Here is a 25,661-nt window from a genome sequence, read left to right on the forward strand (position 1 = left end):
CATTTTCGGTGTCTGTAGGTAAAAGGTGTATTTAGCGGATGGAATATGTTGTGCAAGGCTTGTAAAATAAATGAACAGGGCTCCGGCAGCCAGTCTTTTGATATTTTGATGCAAGTCTGATGTTAAACAAATATAGATGTTATCTTGTCACAATTGTGCTTGAAATGACTTTTTCTTGTTTAATAAACTATTCAGCAATAGTTTTACCCGTTTATAGAGTTCTGCCCCATCTCTCAGTAGTCGGACTGGCCTGCTGGGAAATGTCCTGGTGGGCCTCAGTCTCTAGGGGATTTTATTCCTTTCTACAATTTAAATGCTGATGACATTGTGTTTTTCTTTTAATTTGTAGAAGGCCAACTACTGTGCCATTGCACCTATGGACACAACAGGAGGCTGTATTAAGGCAGAACATGGCTCTATCCCATTAAGCAGAGGTTGTGAAACTTTTTATCCTCAATTGAAGCCTACTTGAAGGTCTGACCTTTGCCCAAGGCCCTACTTGAATGCATGTGGGCCCCTCCGCCACCCCCACATCCTCAGTGAAAGGGGCTACAGATACTGGATAATAAGGGGGTACAGATACTGGAGAATAAGGGGGTACAGATACTGGATAATAAGGGGGTACAGATACTGGAGAATAAGGGGGTACAGATACTGGAGAATAAGGGGGTACAGATACTGGAGAATAAGGGGGGTACAGATACTGGAGAATAAGGGGGTACAGATACTAGAGAATAAGGGGGTACAGATACTGGAGAATATCAGCGTGTTCACCTATTCATGGTTTGCAGCATAAGTGCAACATACAAATTCAACCCAAAGCTCAACTAACAATCAGGCTTTTTGTCTTGCTTCCCAACCTTCTTCCAGTAACAATCGTGGAACAAGGAACAGTATTTTGGCTGCAACTTATTATCTAGTAATGGGTGAATTTGTCCCGTTTGGCCACAAAATGCTGGAATTGGCGAAAAATTTGCGCCTATTTTGTCCAATTGCATTAAAGTCAATGGACGTGCAATAAATTGTCGGCAGCGTCAAAATTGACACCGGCGTCTGAATGGTTATAAACGGTGGGTAGTGATGTCATGTTTGTCCCATGACTCACTAAAATTGTGCATTATAATAAAGTCCCCCTTGTTGGAAAATATGAGTAACTTTGGAGTTCCATGACCTGAATAAAAAAAGCACTCGGCCTGTCTTGTGCTTTTATTTGGTCATGAAACTCCTCTGTGACTTATAATATCCTTATATTTTACAACAGGGGGTAGTTTATTCACTGTATTAAATATATTCATCTAATCCATGAGCTGTGTCGCTTAGGCCTTGCAGAAATGGATAGAAGAACCTGCAACAAAAATATAGCCCAAAAAAACAAAACCAGAGGATAAAATTAAAGTAAAACGCAGACTTGTCATATTCTCTGCAACTTGGGAATGTTTATAGAGGCGACTGCAGGTGAGTATAATTGCAACAATAAAGTGCTATTACTGTATAAAGGCAGGTTCCTAAGTCCATCGAGCAGGTTCTATAAAAGCAAACTGTGGACTTTGAGCACAAGTCAAATGTGGGAGAATAAGGCACGGGCTCTATGATACAAGCAGAAGACTTTCAATTGGAAAACCTATAATCCAAATACAGTTAACAGATTGAATCCCTATTGGTGAATAGATAGAAGGATCTGGGGTGTCCAATTATATATTATATAAAGAAAAAGTCATATTTATTCATCAAAGTACTTTTAGGCAGCAGAATTAAAACACCCATAAAACTAAAAACAATGCAGATTAGATCAAGGAGCCCCTTGTATATAAATCACATTCAGATATAAATGAGTGTAAATGTCAATACCAGGGGATATCAGACTTGATATGGGTCCGATTCAGCAGATACATTTTTGTCCATTAGTTGATTCCAAAAGGCAAGCAGTAAATACAGTATATATATATATATATATATATATATATATATATATATATATATATATATATATATATACACACACACACACAGCAAGGATTTTAATATAACATTATTTTAATTTTGGCATTAAATCTTTATATTGTTGTAGTGGTAATTACTTGGCGCATTTTAAACTTCACCCACCAGTGCTAATGGCCCATCAGATAATATCGATAAACCCGTGGAATGTGCTGTAGTTGATGGAGCAATTAGGAAACGTCCGTTCCCATATACAATTAACAAAACCTATAATTCCAACAGCAGTTGATCTCTTTATAAGGGCACGAAAACCTCCCTAAATTCTTTATTATTTTCTGCCTGTTTTAGGGTGGTGACATGCTAAGATTCCGGGGAGATCAGTCTTCCAGCGACAAATTTCTTCTTCTTCTGGCGACTAATCTCCCTGAAAAGCCTAGAATGTAAATTGCCGGCGGGATGGCACTCGGAGCGTTTTGTTTTCTGAAGTCGCCCAAAGTTTCCTCCTGAGGCAATTTCGGGCGACTTTGCCAAACAAAGTGCTCAGAGTGCCATTCCATTGGCGATTTACACTCTAGCCAGCCGGGAAGGCTTTTCAGGAAGATTAGTCGTCCAGCGGCAAATCTTCTATTGTTCAGGCGACATTTTTCAAAGTCACCCGAAGATGCTTCACAAGGAAACTTTGGGCGACTTTGGAAAACTAAGAGCTCCGAGTTCCATCCCGTTGACGATTTACATTCTAGCCAGCCGGGAAGTCTTTTCAGGGAGATTAGTCGCCCCAAGAAGAGGAGATTTGTTGCTGGGCCACTATCTCCCCAAAAAGCCTTCCCACCAGCTAGAATGTAAATCGCAGACGGAATCGCACTCTGATCGCTTTGCCTCACAGGGAAACTTTGGCCGACTTTGGAAAATGAAGAGCTCCTAGTACCATCCCGTTGATGATTTACATTGTAGTCAGCCAGGAAGGCATTTGGGGAGATCAGTCGCCCGAAGAAGAGGAGATTTGTCGCTGAGCGACTCTTCTCCCCCCGAAAAGCCTTCCCGCCAGCTAGAATGTAAATAGACATCGGAATCGCCAGAAGTTGCCTCACAAGGAAACTTTGGGTGACTTCAGAAAACAGTGCCATCCCATCGGTGATTTACATTCTAGCTGGCGGGAAGGCAGTTCGGGGAGATTAGTCGCCCAAAGAAGAGGAGATTTGTCGCTGTGCGACTAATCTCCCCGGAATCTTAGCGTGTGTCACCACCACCCTTAAGAAGTCTCTGCTAAACTGTAGTAGCAGTAGATGGGGCCACTTCATGCAGAATCCCAAGCCCTGATCTTTTGTCACTGCCAGTTTGTGCCACTCGCCATTATTTCATTGGGAACCTGATACTGACTGTCAGTTCGGACACGTATAGCACAGCCATTGATAAGACCGAGTCATAAATTGAATATCTCCAGCTCTCTCAGTGCAGCAACGTCTCTGCTTGGGGTTAGTAAGAAAGTGACAGTGCAGAACAATCGCCCGCCACATAGTGAACCTCATCTGCCCAAACGATAGATCTAAAAACTGCACCAAATTCCCATATTAAAGTATTTTAGGGGAAAGCAGCAATCACAGGGATGTCAGAATCTCACATTATCCAACCTTCTCTGGAAGAGGCGGCACATTTTTATTCTCCTTCCTTTCACAGAAACACATTCCTGACTCTTCCCTTCCCAATAAAGTTTATACATTAACCCAGGAGTGCCCGTATCACTCAGGCGAGGTCTACTTTCTCATAATGAGCTACATCCATAAAAGCATGGATAGCATTCTGTTCCATGGAAAATATTACTTAATCTACGGATTCCCAACTAAAAGGTCGCCATAGACGTAGAGATCTCTCCCTGATGTTGAAGTGGGTGTTATTGGGTTGTTATAGGGTCTTGAACTGCAGTCCCAATTCTGGCGCGCGCCGCATTAATTGATCAATAAGCTTGGCGCCCCAGTTCAAGACTGTCCGTGGCCCAGCAGTTGGGGACCCCTGCATTAGAGGATTCTCCTGCTTCAGGGGTTCAGCTTGGGCGGCCCACTTAGGTTTCATAAAGGGCCAACCTCTCCTCCAATGACAGTTGAGCTGAGAAAGTATCACAAAGTACCAAATGCATCGGGTGTAATAGCGAAACTCTTCAAAAATGGTATTATCCCCCCCGCTAAAATATTTTATGCATTTCCTATACAGTGAATTCATGTCCAGCACTTGTATCAAGGGGTTTGTTTCAGTTTTTGGTGTTCAGAGACTGTACCCAGTTACAATACAGTAAGATCGCCGCAACCTCAGACTTTCTTGTGTCTCCATCTGATAAGGAAACATAAACCACTAAGAATGTACAGTGTTTATATTAGATATTAACAGTGAGTGGCTACAGTCTGAATTCAGAAAACCAAACGCAGCGGCTCTTACAGTTATACAGTAATGCAGTGGAACGAGAGGCAGGAATTACAGGTAGAATATCTATTACAGGCATGGGATCCGCTAGAAAAAGCTCTGAATTACGGAAAGGCCGTCTCCCATTTTAATCAAATAATTCATATTTTTTTCAAAATAATTTCGTTTTTTTTCTGTAATAATAAAACAGTACAAGTATGGGATCCGGTATCCAGAAACCCATTATCCAGAAAGCTCCAAATAATAGAAAGGCCGTAGACTCGATTATAATCAAATAATCCAGATTTTTAAAAAATTATTTCCTTTTTCTCTGTAATAATAAAACAGTAGTTTGTACTTGATCCCAACTAAGATATAATTAATCCTTATTGGAAGCAAAACCGGCCTATTGGGTTTATTTAATGTTTATACGATTTTTTTTGTAGACTTAAGACAGGATGATCCAAATTACGGAAAGACCATTTATCCATTCTGGGTAACAGATCCCGTACCTTGTACTGAATACCAACGGAGATTGGAAACAAAGACAATCCTTTGGGGTTTAATGAATGTTTAAAACATTGTTTGATAGACTTATGAAGAACCAAAATACAGAAGGGTCCCTTATCCAGAAAACCCCAGATCCTGAGCATGCTGGATAAAAGGCCCTATATCTTTATCTGGGATGTTTGGGACCTGGGGTCTTTTGGATGAGGGATCTTTCTGTAATTTGGAGCTTGATACCTTAAGTTAAATCAGTTGAATAGTAAATAAATAATATTGAATAGTATTGTTTTGTATCCAATAGGGATTTATTATATTTCAGTTAGAATCAAGTACAAGGTACTACTGAATTACTGGCTCTGTGGGTGCTCCATCTCTGTAATTTGGAGTTTCTGGAAAAGGGGACCACCCCAATCATGGTCCTCCTCGCCCCAATCCCAGGCCTCCTGCCCCAGCCACAGCCCTCCTAGCCCCCGTCACAGCCCTCCTAGCCCCCGTCACAGCCCTCCTAGCCCCCGTCACAGCCCTCCTAGCCCCCGTCACAGCCCTCCTAGCCCCCGTCACAGCCCTCCTAGCCCCCGTCACAGCCCTCCTAGCCCCCGTCACAGCCCTCCGAGCCACAGTCATAGCCCTCCTAGCCCCCGTCACAGCCCTCCTAGCCCCCGTCACAGCCCTCCTAGCCCCCGTCACAGCCCTCCTAGCCCCCGTCACAGCCCTCCTAGACACAGTGACAGCCCTCCGAGCCACAGTCATAGCCCTCCTAGCCCCACTGACAGCCCTCCGAGCCCCAGTCACAGCACTCCTAGCCCCAGTCGCAAGCTCCTCCTCCTTTTGCAGCAGTGAGGGGAGAGCGCACACTTTGCAGCAGGGACCGGTCCATTATCCCAGTCGGACCCTGCAGAAATGGGATATAACATAGCACAACACTAAGGACCAGGCAAGGAAAATGACTTACAGCTTTTTCATCAGGATAAAGAGGATTTTATTATGATTTATCCTTTATATTTTAAGGAATGTCCCAAGTTTACAACACTTCAAGGGGTAGTTCACCTCTAAGTAAACTTTGTATGTTATAGAATGAGCACTTCTAAGCAACTTTTCAATTAGTCTTTATTATTTATTTTATGTATTTTTTTTTAATCATTTGCCTTCTTCTTCTTCTTCTTCTAACACTTCTCAGCTTTCTCTGACCCCAACTTCAAACAAATCTGAAAAGCTACAAATGTTATGTTATTGCTACTTTTTAATTCTCTTTTTATTCAGGCCTCGAATATTCAGACTCCAGTTAGTGGAGTAAATAGATGTCACTGGGCCCCACAGCAAATTAATTTTAGGGCCCCAACATAACCAGAGGATGCCCTGTTTACCAACATATGTGATATTGCTTATTATTTATGTCTCAAGGGGCCCCCCTATACCTCCTGAGCCCCCCTGCAACTGCTGTAGTTACGCCCCTGATCCCAGTCTTTTATTCAAATCAATGCATTGTTACTAGGGTGATATGGACCACAGCAACCAGGTTGCTGAAAATTACAAACTGGAGAGCTGCTGAATAAAACGCTAAATAACTCAAAAACCACAAATAATAAAAAATTAAAACCAATTGCAAATTGTCTCAGAATATCCCTCTCTACATCATACTAACAGTTAACTCAAATAAGTTGCATTATTATGGCTGGTGTGTGTAAAGGGGAAATGGAACATTAAAGTTTTGTTTGGAAAATCTTGAAACTTTATTCTTTTTTTTTTTTCTTTATTAGACTGGTTTGGCCCAGGTTTGAATATTAAGGTTGCATTTAAACTTAACTACCCCAAATGTACCTGTTACTTTGCTTCCTAATCAAAGATGAAAACGTGAAAAATACGTACAAGAAATAGGAGGAGATGACTTGGTACAACACGGCACAATCACAGACCTGGACGAGGAGGCGCTGCACTCAACTAGTCAACAAAAGCTTTAGCCTGGTGGTTTGCAAGGCTAGACTTACCTGCATCCAATCAGAAAACTGGGTTCCACCAGCCTGTAGCCAATCATGATGCTCGTCGGACAAGAAAACCAACCAACCACAGCACATGTACCCAAATGGAACATTAGAAAATTCTGTGAGTCCCAATAAAATATTCCAAAAAATGTACAATATAAACCCATGACTTACTGTCTCCTTTTGCCACTTGTAGAAGCACGTACAGCGGTAACTGCGGATTGGTTGCTACTAGCAACTGCACCTCTGCACCTTTAATAGAAAGAGAAACAAATTGCTCATTTATGGTTTACAGAAAGTCAGCAGCACATTTTGTTTTTTTATTTAGAATGATAGATTGGGCTCACTGAGGGACACTAAATACCTTCTTGGAACGAACAGACCCTCGGTGGAGAGTTTACATTGTGTTAATACTTGAAATCCCCCTAATCCAAGGAATAAACCACTCCCAGCCCACCATCAGTACTGGAAAGAAACAAGAGTCTCAGTGGAAGGGAGGGGAGCTGGAGCCGCACACAGGATAAATGTATGCTTTTTTTCCCTCGAAATGGTGCAGTTTTTTTGGCGATGGCCATTGCAATACAGAGCTGGTATAGTGATAAAAATGCACTAAAATCAATGTATTAGGATGCCATCGTTATTATATCTTCATACCTCCCAACATTTTGGAAATAGAAAGTGGTACAAAAAAAAAAAAGTTGGCCACAGGGGGTCACCATCTTGTAACTTTGTTAAACATCTTTGCAAGACCAAGACTGTGCACATGCTCAGTGTGGTCTGGGCTGCTTAGGGATCGTCATAAATGATCAAAACAGCACAAGTCAAATAATATCTGCCAGAAGCCGATACAGCAAGACTGATTAATAATCAGAATATACAGACTGCACTGGGTCCTGTGTTGTCATGTAATCTAATGTGGATTTTATAGTTTTTGTATTGTTTAATACAAACTTTCTCCAACTCTGCAGAACCAGTGGCTGCAGCAAAATAATCCTCCAAATAGAATCCCAGTTTATCTGTTTAAATCTGGCTCCATGATCTTTGTCGCTGCAGCTGGAGTTGGAAACAGTAAAGGGGATGTAAAGGCAAAAATAAAATCCAATACAAATCTCTACACAGTCGCCGACTGCTCTACAGGGAAACAAACAAAGCTGCTTGAGTTCTGCATGGCTGGGAAGTAAGGCGGGGGCTCCCCCTGCTGTACATAAGTATGATTGTTTCCCTGCAGAGCAGTTAGGGACCGTCTGACAATTCCTATCCACAGCAGTAAATGAAGGGAGAATTTCACTGCATACAGTCAGGTTTCTTAAAGTATATTGAAGATTTTTTTCCTTTACATGCCTTTTAAAGGGCAATTAGTAAAACTGTAAAAACACATAGAAACCACAGAAATGTGTTCAAACTTTCATAACCAGCAGCAAATCTTTTTATCCCTTTTTCTATTTCCAAAATTTCGGAGGTATGCGGGGATGGGATTTTAAAAACTTCACAAATGATATGACTGTTCTCCAGGCAGAAATGATTTTTACACAGTAAAGAACAACATGGCGGAGTTGCTCGCAGCAAGAAAACGAGTGCGGAGTTACATCTCTCACACCAAGAATAGCTCCAACAACGTAGTAGTAGTTCTTATATGGCTATTTATCACCAGTGAGAGATGTGGTTATGTTTCTAAGTAAGGTATAAGCTTTATCACAGTGCCTAGAGGCTTGGTCCTTCCTACATAGAAACAGGAACGGTTTATAAAAACACTGGACTGAACAGCAGAGAATATAGAGTAGAAGTCAAAAAACACGCCCCAATGTATATTTACCTACTGTGGGACCAGACTCAGGAGCAGAACTGCCTGCTCACTCTTATCTTGCTCTATTCAGTGTCACTGGCTCTGCACCAGACTGTTCTGTCAACTCACAGCTCATATTTTTTTTATATTCCAGAGCTGCATTTACTGTAGGAGTCAATGCCCCCCACATGGCTACACAGAAGCTTGTTTATATCAACTATAGTAGTACTTATCTGTTATCTACTGTGTATCCTGTGCTTGAATGGCTGCCCCCATGGCTACACAGCAGCTTGTTTATATCAACTATAGTAGTACTTATCTGTTATCTACTGTGTATCCTGTGCTTGAATGGCTGCCCCCATGGCTACACAGCAGCTTGTTTATATCAACTATAGTAGTACTTATCTGTTATCTACTGTGTATCCTGTGCTTGAATGGCTGCCCCCATGGCTACACAGCAGCTTGTTTATATCAACTATAGTAGTACTTATCTGTTATCTACTGTGTATCCTGTGCGTAAATGGCTGCCCCCATGGCTACACAGCAGTTTGTTTATATAAACTATAGTAGTACTTATCTGTTATCTACTGTGTATCCTGTGCTTGAATGGCTACACAACAGCTTGTTTATATAAACTATAGTAGTACTTATCTGTTATCTACTGTGTATACTGTGCTTGAATGGCTGCCCCCATGGCTACACAGCAGCTTGTTTATATAAACTATAGTAGTACTTATCTGTTATCTACTGTGTATCCTGTGCTTGAATGGCTGCCCCCATGGCAACACAGCAGCTTGTTTATATCAACTATAGTAGTACTTATCTGTTATCTACTGTGTATCCTGTGCTTGAATGGCTGCCCCCATGGCTACACAGCAGCTTGTTTATATCAACTATAGTAGTACTTATCTGTTATCTACGGTGTATCCTGTGCTTGAATGGCTGCCCCCATGGCTACACAGCAGCTGGTTTATATAAACTATAGTAGTACTTATCTGTTATCTACTGTGTATCCTGTGCTTGAATGGCTGCCCCCATGGCTACACAACAGCTTGTTTATATAAACTATAGTAGTACTTATCTGTTATCTACTGTGTATCCTGTGCTTGAATGGCTGCCCCCATGGCTACACAGCAGCTTGTTTATATAAACTATAGTAGTACTGAATTTCTCTGGTTTCCTCCTGAATGTGTCTCTGTGCTTTCCGTTACTCTCGAAATTATTTAGTACCTCCAGAGAGTTAAAATCATTACTTTATGTCAGGAACCAACTTATAGCATTTAATAACCTTCCTGATTCATCTCACGTGCTCGTCTCAGACATCAATTCCACAGGAAGCCTCGTTCTATATCAAGAGATGCAGAAGCCACAACTCTACTTAGACTTTACTCACTCCTCTATGTCTTTGTGGCACGAGGGTCCCTTTGCAGCTAAATTTCGAAAATTCAATCACTTGCTTATTTCATCCTTTCCTGTTTTTTACATTAGTCTTGTGACTAATTAGTGTTTTCTGATACAGGTATGGGACCTGTTCTCCAGAATTCTTGGGACCTGGTGTTTTCCACATAACAGATCTTTCCCTAATTTAGATCTTCATACCTTAAGTCTGCTAGAAAATCGTATAAACATGAAATAAACCCAATAGGCTGGTTTTGCTTCCAATAAGGATTAATTATATCTTAATTGGTATTAAGTACAAGCTACTGATTTATTATTTGAGAGTAAAAGAAAATAATTTTTAAAAATTTGAATTATTTGGACAAAACAGAGCCTATGGGAGAAAGCCTTTCCATAATTCAGAGCTTTCTGGATAACGGGTTTCCGAATAATGGATCCCATTATCCCTTAAGATCACCAGTTGGGGGTGATAAAGGTCTCCAACTTGGGGTGGTTGGATTTCAGTTGGAGACGGCACATAAAGTTTGGATTTGTTATAGAATTAATTGATCTTAGGACCAAGGAATTATCCAATTGCCAGTTTGAGTTACTGCCATTTTTTGAACCAGAAAGGAATATTTTTACCTCTGACAGAGCTGAACTGGCAGGTGGGTGTCTGGGAATTTTGATTTATATGATGTAGAGAGGGACATCTCTCCAGAGAGTCTCCATTGCCAGGATGATACCACCCAGTACTTAGGGACGTCCTATCTATGGTGGAGATCGAGACCAATGGTAACAATTAGACCACCCACTGTATAAATGGCTGGGTAGGAATTATACCCAGCAAGATTAATGCTTCCTGGAAATGGTGGAAGAACATGCCTTAAAGCACTGGGTGATATAGGTACCAGAAGGTAGCTAAATCCATTAACAGATATGGAAGCCCAGGCGTTAGGTCCAACCAAGGTACAATCTCTATGTTCTTACCAGGTCTGCATGGGTTTGCTCCAGGTTCTCTGGTTTCATCCCACAACACATACAGGAATGTGATAGGAACCTTAGATTGTAAGCTCCACTGGGGCAGGGGCTGATAGGAATGTGGCAGGGACCTTAGATTGTAAGCTCCACTGGTGCAGGGACTGATGGGAGTGTGATGGGGACCTTAGATTGAAAGCTCCTCTGGTGCAGGGACTGATAGGAACCTTAGATTGTAAGCTCCACTGGGGCAGGGGCTGATAGGAATGTGGCAGGGACCTTAGATGGTAAGCTCCACTGGTGCAGGGACTGATGGGAGTGTGATGGGGACCTTAGATTTAAAGCTCCTCTGGTGCAGGGACTGATAGGAATGTGACAGGGACCTTAGATTGTAAAATCCACTGGGGCAGGGACTGATAGGAATACGATAGGAACATTAGATTGTAAGCTCCACTGGGGCAGGGCTGATAGGAATGTGACAGGGACCTTAGATTGTAAGCTCCACTGGTGCAGGGACTGATGGGAGTGTGATAGGGACCTTAGATTTAAAGCTCCTCTGGTGCAGGGACTGATAGGAATGTGACAGGGACCTGAGATTGTAAGCTCCACTGGGGCAGGGACTGATAGGAATGTGATAGGAACCGTAGATTGTAAGCTCCACTGGTGCAGGGACTGATGGGAATGGATAGGGACCTTAGATTGTAAGCTCCACTGATGCAGGGGCTGATGGGAATGGATAGGGACCTTAGTATTGTAAGCTCCACTGGGGAAGGAACTGATGAGAATGTGACAGGGACCTTAGATTGTAAGCTTAATAGGGCAGATGGGAATCGTATGACAACCATAGTTCCACCCCCTTTAGGTTGGAACATCCATATTTAGTTCTGTTATGCAAGTTTGAGCCTCAACCCCAGCAATAGAGGAGTCTCCGCGTTCCTGCTAATAAATGTGAGATATATATATATTTGTCTGTAGCTCTGCTCTCCATTACATTACATTATATGTGGGGCTGCCTGTGACGTGCGCAAGGTTTCCTGTCTGCTCTTCAATAAGCAACTATATATCGGCTGAGATATTTTGGGCTCCCTCTATTTTTAGGCTGACTCCAGCTTTTGTACTAAGGAAACCTTTTATAAAAGGACCTGAAATACCAAAAATATTTGTACGGAGGAAATCTTTCATAAAAGGACCCGAAATACCGAAACTATTTGTACAACTGTCAAAACTATTTGGGGACATTTTAGATAATAAATAGTCCAATTTTAACAGGGTTTGGCCTCTACAACAACCGCCAGCTGCAAACTGAAAAAAAATAAAAAGAAATAAATTTACTAAATTTGCATCACGAGACCCTATTTATAAGCCAGAAACAATGAAGACATAAATGTTTCCATTCCCAACACATTTCTCTTTGCGCCAAGTTTTTCTTATTGAAGAACTTTAACATTCCTTTCGAATAACATTCATAAACATTCTTTTCCTGATAATTCAAAGAGGTGTTTGGCACATCAAATTGAAAACCAACAAAACCCCATAATCATTATGAATATGTTGTCATTAATATGCTCGGGCAGTGCTGTCCAACTTCTGTCGTACCGAGGGCCGGAATTTTTCTGGCTTACATGGTGGAGGGTCGCTAATGGAAACCAGTGTAGCCACACCCTGTTTTTAAACCACCACCATGATACCACAATACCATATCCACATTAATGGTGGAAACACACCAAAAAAACAAATTTTTGGTGCTCGCTGCAGGGACATCACTCTTATGTGAAAAAGTTGTCATAATAAGACATACCCTTAAATCCATATGCCTCCTCTTCCCCTGTGGATAACACGGCACCCCCAGCACATGATTAAATACTTTATGGTCCCCTAACAATAATGCTAACAAACAACCAGAACAAATACCAGACTTATGTTCCACTGGCAGAGTACACAAACAGGGAGCATAGGGTGGGCAGAGTATGGCACATACAGGGAACACAGGGAAGGCAGAGTATGGCACACACAGGGAGCATAGGGAAGGCAGAGTATGGCACACACAGGGAGCATAGGGCAGGGAGAGTATGACACACACAGGGAGCATAGGGAAGGCAGAGTATGGCACACACAGGGAGCATAGGGAAGGCAGAGTATGGCACACACAGGGAGCATAGGGAAGGCAGAGTATGGCACACACAGGGAGCATAGGGAAGGCAGAGTATGGCACACACAGGGAGCATAGGGAAGGCAGAGTATGGCACACACAGGGAGCATAGGGAAGGCAGAGTATGGCACACACAGGGAGCATAGGGAAGGCAGAGTATGGCACACACAGGGAGCATAGGGAAGGCAGAGTATGGCACACACAGGGAGCATAGGGCAGGGAGAGTATGACACACACAGGGAGCATAGGGAAGACAGAGTATGGCACACACAGGGAGCATAGGGCAGGGAGAGTATGACACACACAGGGAGCATAGGGAAGGCAGAGTATGGCACACACAGGGAGCATAGGGAAGGCAGAGTATGGCACACACAGGGAGCATAGGGAAGGCAGAGTATGGCACACACAGGGAGCATAGGGAAGGCAGAGTATGGCACACACAGGGAGCATAGGGCAGGGAGAGTATGACACACACAGGGAGCATAGGGAAGGCAGAGTATGGCACACACAGGGAGCATAGGGAAGGCAGAGTATGACACACACAGGGAGCATAGGGAAGGCAGAGTATGGCACACACAGGGAGCATAGGGCAGGGAGAGTATGACATACACAGGGAGCATAGGGAAGGCAGAGTATGGCACACACAGGGAGCATAGGGAAGGCAGAGTATGACACACACAGGGAGCATAGGGAAGGCAGAGTATGGCACACACAGGGAGCATAGGGCAGGGAGAGTATGGCACACACAGGGAGCATAGGGCAGGCAGAACAAAGCAGGAGACAAGGAAACCTATCTGGACTACTACATACAGTGCTGGTGCCCCATTAGCATTTTGTATAAAGTGTGAACAGGAGAACAATGTGGCAGTTTCAGTCTGGGTCTCAGGTAGAACAGTACAGGCTTTAGGGGTGTGAACAATAGAGGTGTCATAGGTGTGAACAATACAGGGGATTACAGGTGTGAATTTGAGGTTTAAACAATGCAGGGGCCAGTTAATCTCTGTAGTGAAACCTTTTAAAATTTACACATGGTAATCAGACACAGCAGGCAGACTTTCATGTGGGGGCCACACAAGGGGGGTCTCCAGTTGGACAGCCGTGTGCTAGGGAATAGTGATATGCGGGCTGGCCCGATACCCGTGAGTTTACCCATGGGTTGGGCCGGTTAAGTGCCTGACCTCGGCACACCACTTGCAGGTCACTAGTGGGTTAGGGTTGAGCTTTTCCCCCTGCATCTTTACACTGACAGTTTCTGACTTCCAATTTCTGGTTCCAAATGTTCACCTGCCCCGCCCCCTTTTGTGACATCACCAGCGGGACAGCGCAGGTCTATAAATGGAGGGGGAAGCAGATGCAGGCAAGCATGGGTCAGGCGGTGTTGGTTGAGTTTTTCTTCTAACTCACTACTAGGTAAGTACCAGGATTTATTTAATTATCTAATGGGGATGCAAACTATCCCCCCGCCAGCTCTCTAAAATAGGCAGTTCAATCTTTTCATGCTGATATTGCGCTGGAATCCAGCTGACCCATCCTAAACATTGGGTGAAAGAATTAGACACTGAATCTATGGTCACCAAAAATATGGTGGACTCGATCTAAGGTCGTGGTCTGAGAAAGGAGGACACCAAAACTTTGGAAGCCTCAGAGATGCTGGAACTCCTTGGACTCGGATGGACATGTATCAAATAAGTCTGTTCTAAGGGAATCACGGATGAAAGTCAAAATGGGAATATTGGCATTCTAAAATTTTTGATTCTCTATGTTCTAAGCAGCCTAAACCTCATTACAGATGCACAAGGATCCACCAATAAGAATGGTGCCCGCACTAGGCCAGGGACTTTTTGCCTAATCCTAACTTGTTCTCAGATGATTAAAGGCAAAGGTGAATCCATGAGGCCCAACCACCCATTGGCACATGGTACAGCTGAATCAGCGAAGGCAAAAGTCACCCAGATATGGGGAACCCCTCAAATAAACTACTTGTTACACATAGACCAGCATTGGATTTGTATGTGTCACATGGTACAACTGAATCAGTGAAGGGAAAACCTACAAATGAGGAATATTATATATATGTGACAATTGATTTTCCTTTAATAAATGCTGGTGTAAGTCCTTAGTATTGCCCGTAGGCCCGAGTGTTTAAAGGGCACGTAAATTAAAAAAAAAATAAAATGCAATTTTTAATTTCTTTATTGAAAAAGAAACCTCTCTCTAATATACTTTAAATTAAAAAATGTGTACCGTTTTTATAAGAAACCTGACTGTATGCAGTGAAATTCTCCCTTCATTTACTGCAGTGGATAGGAATTGTCAGACGGTCCCTAACTTCTCTGCAGGGAAACAATCATACTTATGAACAGCAGGGGGAGCCCCCGCCTTACTTCCCAGCCGTGCAGAACTCAAGCAGCTTTGTTTGTTTCCCTGTAGAGCAGTCGGCGACTGTGTAGAGATTTGTATTGGATTTTATTTTTGCCTTTACATCCCCTTTACTGTTTCCAACTCCAGCTGCAGGGACAAAGATCATGGAGCCAGATTTAAACAGATAAACTGGGATTCTATTTGGAGGATTATTTTGCTGCAGCCACTGGTTCTGGAGAGTTGGAGAAAGTTTGTATTAAACAATACAAAAACTATAAAATCCACATTAGATTACATGACAACACAGGACCCAGTGCAGTCTGTATATTCTGATTATTAATCAGTCTTGCTGTATCGGCTTCTGGCAGATATTATTTGACTTGTGCTGTTTTGATCATTTATGACGATCCCTAAGCAGCCCAGACCACACTGAGCATGTGCACAGTCTTGGTCTTGCAAAGCTGTATAACAAAGTTACAAGATGGTGACCCCCTGTGGCCAACTTTGAAAGCATAAATCATTTGTTTGATTAGGCTTGTGGTGCAGTAAGTTCATGTTTATATTTAGTATACAAAATACAGCATTTCTAGCCTTATTCTATTTTAGACTTTACTTGCCCTTTAAAGCTTTAGAACAGAACAGGCTGCTGAGAGCAACACGCTGCTCTGCAGGGATTCCTGGCTGTTTTCCGGACACATTCCTGATCATTTCAAGCCTTTGCTGTTACCCACCCAGCTCTGGAAACCAACAGAAATACAAAATGTTGTAGTTTGTATCTCTGAGACTCTGTGGTTACATCACCAGCTTGTTTTTATTACTCAGATTTATTCAGTAATTAGTCTTAAAGGTGATGCAGACACTGCTGCTCTGTTATATATTAACCAATTATTAGTAGTGACAGTCTGCCATTATAGCCTTCCCGCAAGAGCCATTGTCTCACAGGCAGGCTTGAAATAAGCTCCTTATCAACTGCCGCTGGCAGGGTCAGACTGGGCCAGTGGGACACTGGGAAAAAACATGGTGGGGGGGCCCAGCCCAAGTCTGTCCTTCCTGCCGCTGACAGCAGCATAGGTATTCCCCTGTACTAAGCACAATTCAGCAGGAACAGTCCCCTAAGTTTGCTCATAGTCTGTACAGAGAGATCCCATAAAACTATGGCAGCATAGGTATTCCCCTGTACTAAGCACAATTCAGCAGGAACAGTCCCCTAAATTTGCTCATAGTCTGTACAGAGAGATCCCATAAAACTATGGCAGCATAGGTATCCCCTGTACTAAGCACAATTCAGCAGGAACAGTCCCCTAAGTTTGCTCATAGTCTGTACAGAGAGATCCCATAAAACTATGGCAGCATAGGTATTCCCCTGTACTAAGCACAATTCAGCAGGAACAGTCCCCTAAATTTGCTCATATTCTGTACAGAGAGATCCCATAAAACTATGTCAGCATAGGTATTCCCTGTACTAAGCACAATTCAGCAGGAACAGCCCCTAAGTTTGCTCATAGCCTGTACAGAGAGATCCCATAAAACTATGGCAGCATAGGTATTCCCTGTACTAAGCACAATTCAGCAGGAACAGCCCCTAAGTTTGCTCATAGCCTGTACAGAGAGATCCCATAAAACTATGGCAGCATAGGTATTCCTCTGTACTAAGCACAATTCAGCAGGAACAGCCCCTAAAGGTGGCCATACACGGGCCGATAAAAGCTGCCGACAGACCGAGTCGGCAGCTTATTGGCCCGTGTATGGGGGCCCCCGACGGGCTTCCCCGATCGAGATCTGGCCGATCGGATGGGGTTAAAAATCCCGTCGGATCGCGGCCGCATCTGTTCGTTGATGCGGTCCCGCGATCCGACCGCCCGTTTGCGAACGTGAAGGATCCGATCGTTGGGCCCTAGGGCCCACGATCGGATCAGCCCGATATTGCCCACCTCAAGGTGGGCATATCGGAGGGAGATCCGCTCGTTTGGCGACATCGCCAAACGAGCGGATCTATCCGTGTATGGCCACCTTTAGTTTGCTCATAGTCTGTACAGAGAGATCCCATAAAACTATGGCAGCATAGGTATTCCTCTGTACTAAGCACAATTCAGCAGGAACAGTCCCTAAGTTTGCTCATAGTCTGTACAGAGAGATCCCATAAAACTATGGCAGCATAGGTATTCCCCTGTACTAAGCACAATTCAGCAGGAACAGTCCCTAAGTTTGCTCATAGTCTGTACAGAGAGATCCCATAAAACTATGGCAGCATAGGTATTCCCTGTACTAAGCACAATTCAGCAGGAACAGATGTTATGGAAGCCTGCATCACTTTTCAGTGTAGGGGCTTTATATTGAGCTTTGGCCTGTGAGTTGCCCAACTAAACGTGCCAAGCAGCGAGTACAACGTAGATCCAGTACAGTCTCACTTACCAATGATTAAAGCTTATAGTTAATCGGATATTCAGGATTTCCTCCCTGAGATTAGGCCCCTGGTATTTCCTTGAGTTCACGCTTCATCCTGACTGGGGGAACTTCCCAGACCACCCGCCCTATTCATTTAAAGATAACCTTGAGCTTCAAAAGGATCAGACAATTGCTGGACATTTAAAGGAGATCTAAAACTCAACAAAGAATTAGGCAAAAAAAAAAGGTGCGCCTTGTGGTTTTTAATGTGGATCAGCCACCAGACGACATGTACCCAACTGTCAGATGCCGGAACACTACCTGCCCCAAGCTTCGTTACCTTCACATTAACTTTTAGTTTGTTATACAATGGCTCATTCACAGCTTTTCAATTGGTCCTCATTTTGTCTTTCCTCTAGATTCTTCTGACTCTTTCCAGATTTCAAATGGGGGTCACTGACACAAATGCTCTGTTAGGGTCAGGCCACACTGGGCGTTTTGGGGAGATTTGGTCGCCTGATCGCCTCATTTTTGCAGTGACCCAAATGCCTTCCCTCATGAGGAAACTTCAGGCGACTTCGGAAAACTAATTTTAGCCGGCGCAGAGTGAGGGAAGGCGTTTGGGGAGATTGGTCGCCGCAAAAACTAGGCGATTAGGCGACCAAATCTCCCGAAAATGCCCAGTGTGGCCTGACCCTTAGGCTACAAATGTATTGTTACTTTTTATTCATCATCTTTCTATTCAGGCCTCTCCTATTCATATTCCAGCCTTGTATTTAAATCAGTGCATGGTTGCTAGGGGAAATTGGATCCTAGCAACCAGATGGCTGAAATTGCAAACTGGAGAGCTGCTGAATAAAAAGCTAAATAACTCAAAAACCACAAATAATAAAAAATGAAAACCAATTGCAAATTGTCTCAGAATATCCCTCTCTATATCCGTACTGACCTGACGTTTATGGGATGTGGCCCCGCCGGGCAGTTTCCAATGCACAATCCAAGCAGGACAATTAGCAAATAAAAGTCTTTCTGTTCCCAGTTATCAACATTATTAATCAGTAGTGATGGGCGAATTTATACGCCCGGCGCAAATTCCGGCGATTCGCCACTGCCGCAAAAATTCGCCGGCGTCAAAAAAAAAAGATGCACTCAGTTTTTGCCGTTTTGCAGGAAACTCGTGAATTTTTTGGCGAAGCAAAACGCCCTAATTCGCCCATCACTATTAATCAGCTCTTTGAAAATAACGAATTACAGGAAAGTCTCTCATTCCCGGTACAGTTTAGCTTTGACTTTGCTCCTAATCAGACAATAGGCACACACAGGTGGAATTCATTCTCTTTTACAAATGTCAGTACATAATTCTGCAAGGCAACATTTACCTAATAATTGTTTCCCCCCCCCAGCTGGACTGTGGCCTTTATTAACCTGCACCTGGGGGGGACTATGATCAAGTAACAGGTGCCCCTTAATCACAACTAAAGGGCTTGTGCACCTTTGAGTTAATTGTTAGTATGATGTAGAGAAGGATAATCTGGGACAAATTGCAATTGGTTTTCATTTTTTATTATTTGTGGTTATTCAGCGCCTCTCCAGTTTGCAATCTGGTTGCTAGGGTCCACACTGCCCTAGTAACAATGCATAGATCTGAATGAGAGACTGGAATATGAATAGGAGAGGCCTGAATAGAAAGAGGAGTAATAAAAAGTAACAATAAATTTGTTTTTAGATGGGGTCAGTGACCCCATTTGAAAGCTGGAAAGAGTCTGAAGAGGGGGGGGACTTATAAAAATTAAATAAATGAAGACCAATGGAAAAGTTGCTTAGAACTGGCCATTCTATAATATAATGTTAACTTAAAGGTGATCTACCCTTTAACACTCATGGGGATGCCGGATCCTTACAGGCTGCACTGGGTGCAGGGTGCACATTAACACCTGCGCTGCAGACACAGTCACACACTGATTCCATTAGGTTCTTAACCTGCGTTGCTCTTTCTTCCGTTCAGCCGCAGGGGAGCGCAGGAGTAGACGCACTCAATTATTGTGAAGGGAGCTGTAGTCACACAGACGCATGTAAGCGACAAACGCAGGTAACATGCTGCGTCCCACCTGTGTTCGGCGCTTACATGCGTCTGTGTGAGTACAGCCCCCTTCACAATAATTAAGTGCGTCTACTCCTGCGCTCCCCTGCGGCTGAACGGAAGAAAGAGCAACACAGGGGAGCCACAAAGAAATTTTTTTCCGCACGTACTGCGGACCATGCCCCTTTCTGTGGCCACACCCCCTAATTACCATGTTCGTTTTGCAAAATTTGGCAGGTTATGAAAGTTTGAAAATATTTCTCCTTATCTAAACTGTAATTGTTACAAAGTATCTTATTTGCACCTGTTAGCTGTTCTGGGCTATCTGCTAAAAGCCAATTAAGTTAAGTTTCTTTTTCTGGCTGTTCAGTGTAGAGAAAAGAGGGACTTTCCAGTACAAATGAGGGACTGCGGGTTGAGCTGTCAAAAGAGGGACTGTCCCTCCAAAAAAGGGAGGTATGCAGAGGGCGAGGCAAATGTGGGGGGATGGATGGAGGTTTGGGGGGGGGATAGGTGGAGGTTTGGGGGAACGAGGGGGGCAACGGCGCTGCTTTGTGGAGGTTGATAGGTGGAGGTTTGAGGAAACAGAGGGGGGCAACGGCGCTGCTTTTCCTTTCTGTGGCTGCTGATTATTGAATTAGTGCAAAGCTCTGACCCAGTTACATGTGAGTGAGATCAGAAGCACAAAGGCAAATGCAGCTTTTATTAAGGATTAAGACAAACCCCTTGGGCTCTAATTAGACACAGGGTGTTACTCTCTTGCAAGTCCAGACCCCCCATTAGAAACCCCACGATATAAAACAATATATGAAGCCGACGGTTCACTTTACCTTTACTGGATACAACAATCCACTTCCAGACTCCTTTACCTGCAGACTTCCACTTCCACTTCCTCTTCCTCCTCCTCCTCCTCTCTCTGTATCTGCTCCCAGACTCCCCCATACTAATTACCCCCAGCTGAAGTGTTAACTATTAGTATGCCGCATCCTGATACAATTTGCCATTGGTCTTCATTTTTTTTGTGCTTTAGGAAGGATTAAGGTTTCTGTTCCCTGGTCATGGGGTTTAACTATCTGGGTGCTGGGGTCTTATTCATTGTAGCATAAGGCTGGGGCCTGAATAGAAAGTGTATTCTAAACGTTTGCCAGAGATAACGGAAATATAATATAATATATAATATAAAGGGAAATATAAAAGTGTGGTTCCCCTTGAATAGATATTTTTTCTCTTCTCCTATCAGTATTTATCTGGCGCATAAAGGGTGTGTGCAATTTGTACTGCAGGGACATCTGCTGGTGAAACACAGTATAGCAGTGCAATGGGATTAACTCCGACCTCTCTGACATGGCTGACCAGATGCAAGATTAAGCCTCAAATTAATATTCCCCCCATTACGTGTTAAAATAGCAGCTCCCAGAATGCTTTATCTCTTCATATGACTTTGGAGTAAGCTGGGAGTTGTAGTCCAGCAACATCTAGATAGAATACATTCTATACATAAACTTCTTATCTTCACTGTGCTGACTCCTAATCTTGCCCATCCCTGCACCTTGTGTATTATACCCTTTCTCATATTGGATTGTAAGCTCTTCACTCATATTAGATTGTAAATTCTCTGGGTAGGGCCTGTTTTACCTCTTGTATTGGTTATTTTGAATTGCTTTTATGCACTTACAGAAGACATGAAGCCGTTCCCCCCCCAGTCTTCTGTATAACAGGTCCATCTCCTGCTGTCACTAAATTGCATCAAAAACTCAGGAGTTTAAATCAACTATTAGTATGACGTAGAGAGGGATATTCTGAGACAATTTGCAATTGCTTTTCATTTTTAATTAGTTTTTTTGTTTTTTTTAATTCAGCGGTTTGCAATGTCAGCAGTTTGGTTGCTAGGATCCAAATTACCCTAGCAACCACTAATTGATTCGTTCGAATGAGAGACTGGAATATGAATAGGAGAGGCCTGAATAGAAAGATGAGTGATAAAGAGTAGCAATAACAATACATGTGTAGCCAAGGGCAGAGACAGACGAGAAGATTTGGGGAGATTTAGTCACCCGACGACAAATTGCCTCTTCTTTGGGCGACTAATCTCCGCAAATGGCCTCTCCACCGGCTAGAATCGAAATCGCCGGCGGGACGGCACTTGGATCGCTTTGTTTGTGAAGTGGTTTGAAGTGGAAACTTCGGGCGACTTCGAAAAACGAAGCGATCCAAGTGCCATCAAGCTGCCGATTTAGATCCTAGCTGACGGGAAGGTAGTTCGGGGAGATTAGTCGCCCGAAGAAGAGGCGATTTGTCGCCAGGCAACTAGTCCCCTCGTATCTCCATGTGTGTCTTTGCTCCATGTGTGTCTTTTGCTGATGGGGTCAGTGACTCCCCTTTTGAAAGTTTGAAAGAACCAGAAGAGGAAAGCAAATAATTAAAAAAACATTTAAAAAAAGACCAATTGAAAAGTTGCTTTGAATGAGCCATTCTATAAGATACAAAAAGTTAAAGGTGAACCATCTCAGAAGCAGTTTACCTACCGGAGTGCAGGGCCCTCTGATGGTCCTGCCCTACCTATATCTAGCTTAAAATTGGCCAAAATTGTTTTAAAAAGCCAGTGGAAGTGAGGACTTTGGATATATGGGCAGTTTATATTCCTGAAATGTACAGAATTGTTACCTGAAGTGCTCCATCATCCCTACGGCAATGGAGCTGGGACAAGCGCGGCCATGATGTCCTCCGACCGATGTGATGTAGATACCATATTGCATTCAATCAATTTAAATCACCTTTAAAGGGGAAGTAAACATTTTACAGTCTGGATATTGGGTTCCCTGTAAGCTGTAACTGGTGAGCGTAAAGTGGGAGATTTATACACCCTTTCATATTTTGTAGAACTGGCGGTTTCATTAAAAACAAAACACACAAACGTCACATTATTCTCTTTCTTGTAAAACATTTTAATGTAAAAAGTGCAACAGGGACTAAAGATGAATCACAGACTGTTTTCTGTCTTTGCAGCAAGAGAGGCCAGTGTCTTTGTCTTGCGCCTTATTAAATATATTCTCCGTTGGCGTGGCAGACTCCCACCCTTATAAAACCTATTTTTTAAAAATAATTACACGTGTAAAAATCTATAGCGGAGTCAAAAAAAAAAAAATCTATAGAAGCTGCTTCATAAAGAGAATATTGACATTTTGTGGGAGGGATTTATTTACATGACCAATGAGCAGGTTGGGCCTGGTTTCCCTTCTATAGTCATCTTATTTTGTACATACAAACATATATATCTATATATAAGTCAAGAGCACGGGTATATACATAGAAACATTTAAATAGGGAGGCAGAGCAATACAAAGGCTTGGTCGGGCGAGCCCGCGCCGTCATGTCACAGTCGGTAAGAATCGGCGAAGCAAAGGGATCAGCTTGTGTTAAATATATATTTATATTGGGTTAGAACTTGCTCCACGATTTGGTTCTGAAACACCATGTACATGGCGATGTTTGCTCCTTCCATCGAAGGCCTTAGGAGGGTCGGCCCGAACACAATGGCGACACTCTGAATGGACATTCTGTTGGATTCTCTATATTCAATTACGCTGGAGAGACAAGGAATTAAAGAGGATTTAATCACATGACATGGTGCCAAGCTGCTTGAGGGACAAATGTCAGGTAGATGTTCCCAGGTTCACTTAGGTTTAACTAATTGGACCCCAAGTCTCTGATGCCAGTGATATCTGCTTTGCAAAGAGAAGCAATGATCTAATCTACTCTACTGATTGATCAGATATCCCTGCCCCATGCATGAAACCTTCTACTTTGAGTTACCACAATGATGGAAGGGTCTTCAAGTTCTTCTCACTTTGTAATGTGGCTAAGATACAGTAAATGAAAGGGGGATCAAAGGGGAGAGGAGGAGGGACCAAGAAACCTTTAAAACGATGAGTGTGTGGAGGGTATTTAGCATGTAGGAACTGAAAAGAAAAGATGAAGGTCCACCAGGGTTGAGGTTACACTAATTAAATGTAGTGGAGAAGCAGGGCAGAAAGAAGAAGGTCAAATTAAGAGTAGGAAAGCAATAAAAGACAACATGGAGAACTGCACTATAAAAAAACAAGAAGGGACAACAGAGTGTGGAATGTGGACAAAAGTAAAAGACAGTGGGAGAGGATTGGGAGAAGATGGAATAGGTGTGAGATATAATGGAAGAAACAAAGAGGAATAATCATGGTTTGGAAAAAGAGAGGAGAACAGAATGGAAGATAAGGAAGAGTGAAGAGCTTTAGAGGAGAGCAGAATGAAAGATAAGGAAGAGTGAAGAGCTTTACAGGAGACAGCAGAAAGTAAAAAGGGGGAATAATGGGAAGGAGGGGAGAATAAAAGTGACAGAGAGGGAGAAATGGTGAAGAAGAGACCATGAAGTGTGGAGCATGACAAAAAAAGGGGGAGAGGAAGAAAGACATGAGAATGAAGAAGAGGGGAGTTGGACAAATATATGAGGAGCAGAGATCAACAACAGCGGTGATGGGGGCAAACATCTTGAGGAACTCCAAATTCAACCTACTTGCATAGATGACGGAAGAGAAACTGCATTGTCTCTTGGTTTGGAGGCGGCAAGGACTGTATCAGCTCCTTGAGCTGTTTCTTCTTCAGCACCGGGTCATTTAATTCTTTGGTAAAGAGAAGAAATGTCACCATTTGAGCAAATATTTTGCCCAGTGAAAGAAAATGTCATTCTAAATGTCATGTAAATACAATTGCCATGATGTATTCTTACTTATTGTCTCAATGAACATGTCAAAGTGACTGAAGGGGAACAGGGGCTCTGGCAACTCCCGGAAGAAAAGTTTTAGGGCTCCAGTGAGAACGTGGACATCTTCCCAGCGCCCGTCTTCCAGGTTGATGTTTTCTTCTGTACAGAAGACAAAAAAAGCATTGTAGAGACTATGTGCAACCTCACCACTCCAAGTGTGTTTTAAGCACACTATGTTAGCCCACCAAGCCACTGTTGCATAACGGGCCACCACACTGAGCCTGCCAAACCTCCCTCACTATTCAGCCGTGTGAGTAATTACAGTCACCCTGTTCTGCCACTTCAGAACATTAACTCAACATTCTGTGCTGAGTCTTCAGAACCAACAGTCTCACTCTTCAGCACACCAAGTCACCATAATGAGCTGATGAAGACGCCATTGACACTCTTCAGAGAACCTAGTCACCATAATGAGCTGATGGAGACACCATTATCAATCTTCAGAGTACAAAATCACCATATTGAGTTGATGAAGACACCATTATAACTTTCTGAGCACCAAGTCACCAAATTAAATCAGATCCTACCGACTGCCATTATCACTGCTCAGAGCACCAAGTCATCATGCTTAGCCCACCAAGCAGCCTTGATCACTCTCCTGCATAACAAGGAACCGAATCTGAGGCAAACCGGAGACAGCACCATTTCAACGCTAGACCAGCTCGTGGTAAGGTAGGATTTAGTTGAGCAAAAGTTTGTATTTGATGGAAGTGTATTACTATGTTACAGTTTTCTCTACCCACCATCCTTACTTTTTAACAAATCAATCTATTGACACCTGTCCTGTATCCTTGGAGTCGCCCAAATGACCTGATCCTCTTCCTGATTCTTCAGCCAACCTGTTCCACTCCCATAATTACCATTTTAATTCCTTGACAAAACAGATGACCATTCCAAACGTACAGTACCTTCTCACCATTCTAACGTCTCAGCAC

The 25,661-nt window shown here is 43.1% G+C and overlaps 2 protein-coding genes across 10 annotated transcripts in view; both read right to left on the reverse strand.

Annotated features, from left to right (window-relative positions):
• ada.S (adenosine deaminase S homeolog) overlaps window positions 1-20,831 on the reverse strand; it is a 119,346-nt gene extending 98,515 nt beyond the window's left edge. Inside the window, exons 1-2 of one of the 2 annotated variants that reach the window (XM_041577749.1) lie at window positions 20,759-20,831; window positions 6,990-7,067 (exon numbers count right to left, since the gene is read on the reverse strand). The gene's annotated coding sequence lies outside the window, so the exon portion shown is untranslated. The remainder of the gene's footprint in view (window positions 1-6,989; window positions 7,068-20,758) is intronic. The other variant, XM_041577750.1, reaches the window with a different exon arrangement.
• A 2,021-nt stretch (window positions 20,832-22,852) lies between these two features.
• arhgap27.S (Rho GTPase activating protein 27 S homeolog) overlaps window positions 22,853-25,661 on the reverse strand; it is a 64,283-nt gene continuing 61,474 nt past the window's right edge. For all 8 annotated transcript variants that reach the window (XM_041577958.1, XM_041577959.1, XM_041577960.1 and 5 more), the window contains 3 exons: window positions 24,691-24,825; window positions 24,478-24,583; window positions 22,853-23,512 (listed from right to left, as the gene is read on the reverse strand). In XM_041577958.1, the coding sequence (XP_041433892.1) occupies window positions 23,335-23,512; window positions 24,478-24,583; window positions 24,691-24,825 (419 nt within the window). In that variant the 3' untranslated portion in view covers window positions 22,853-23,334. The remainder of the gene's footprint in view (window positions 23,513-24,477; window positions 24,584-24,690; window positions 24,826-25,661) is intronic.

This window comes from Xenopus laevis, chromosome 9_10S (genome assembly GCF_017654675.1).
Source record: "Xenopus laevis strain J_2021 chromosome 9_10S, Xenopus_laevis_v10.1, whole genome shotgun sequence".
In the NCBI taxonomy this organism is placed as follows: domain Eukaryota; kingdom Metazoa; phylum Chordata; class Amphibia; order Anura; family Pipidae; genus Xenopus; species Xenopus laevis.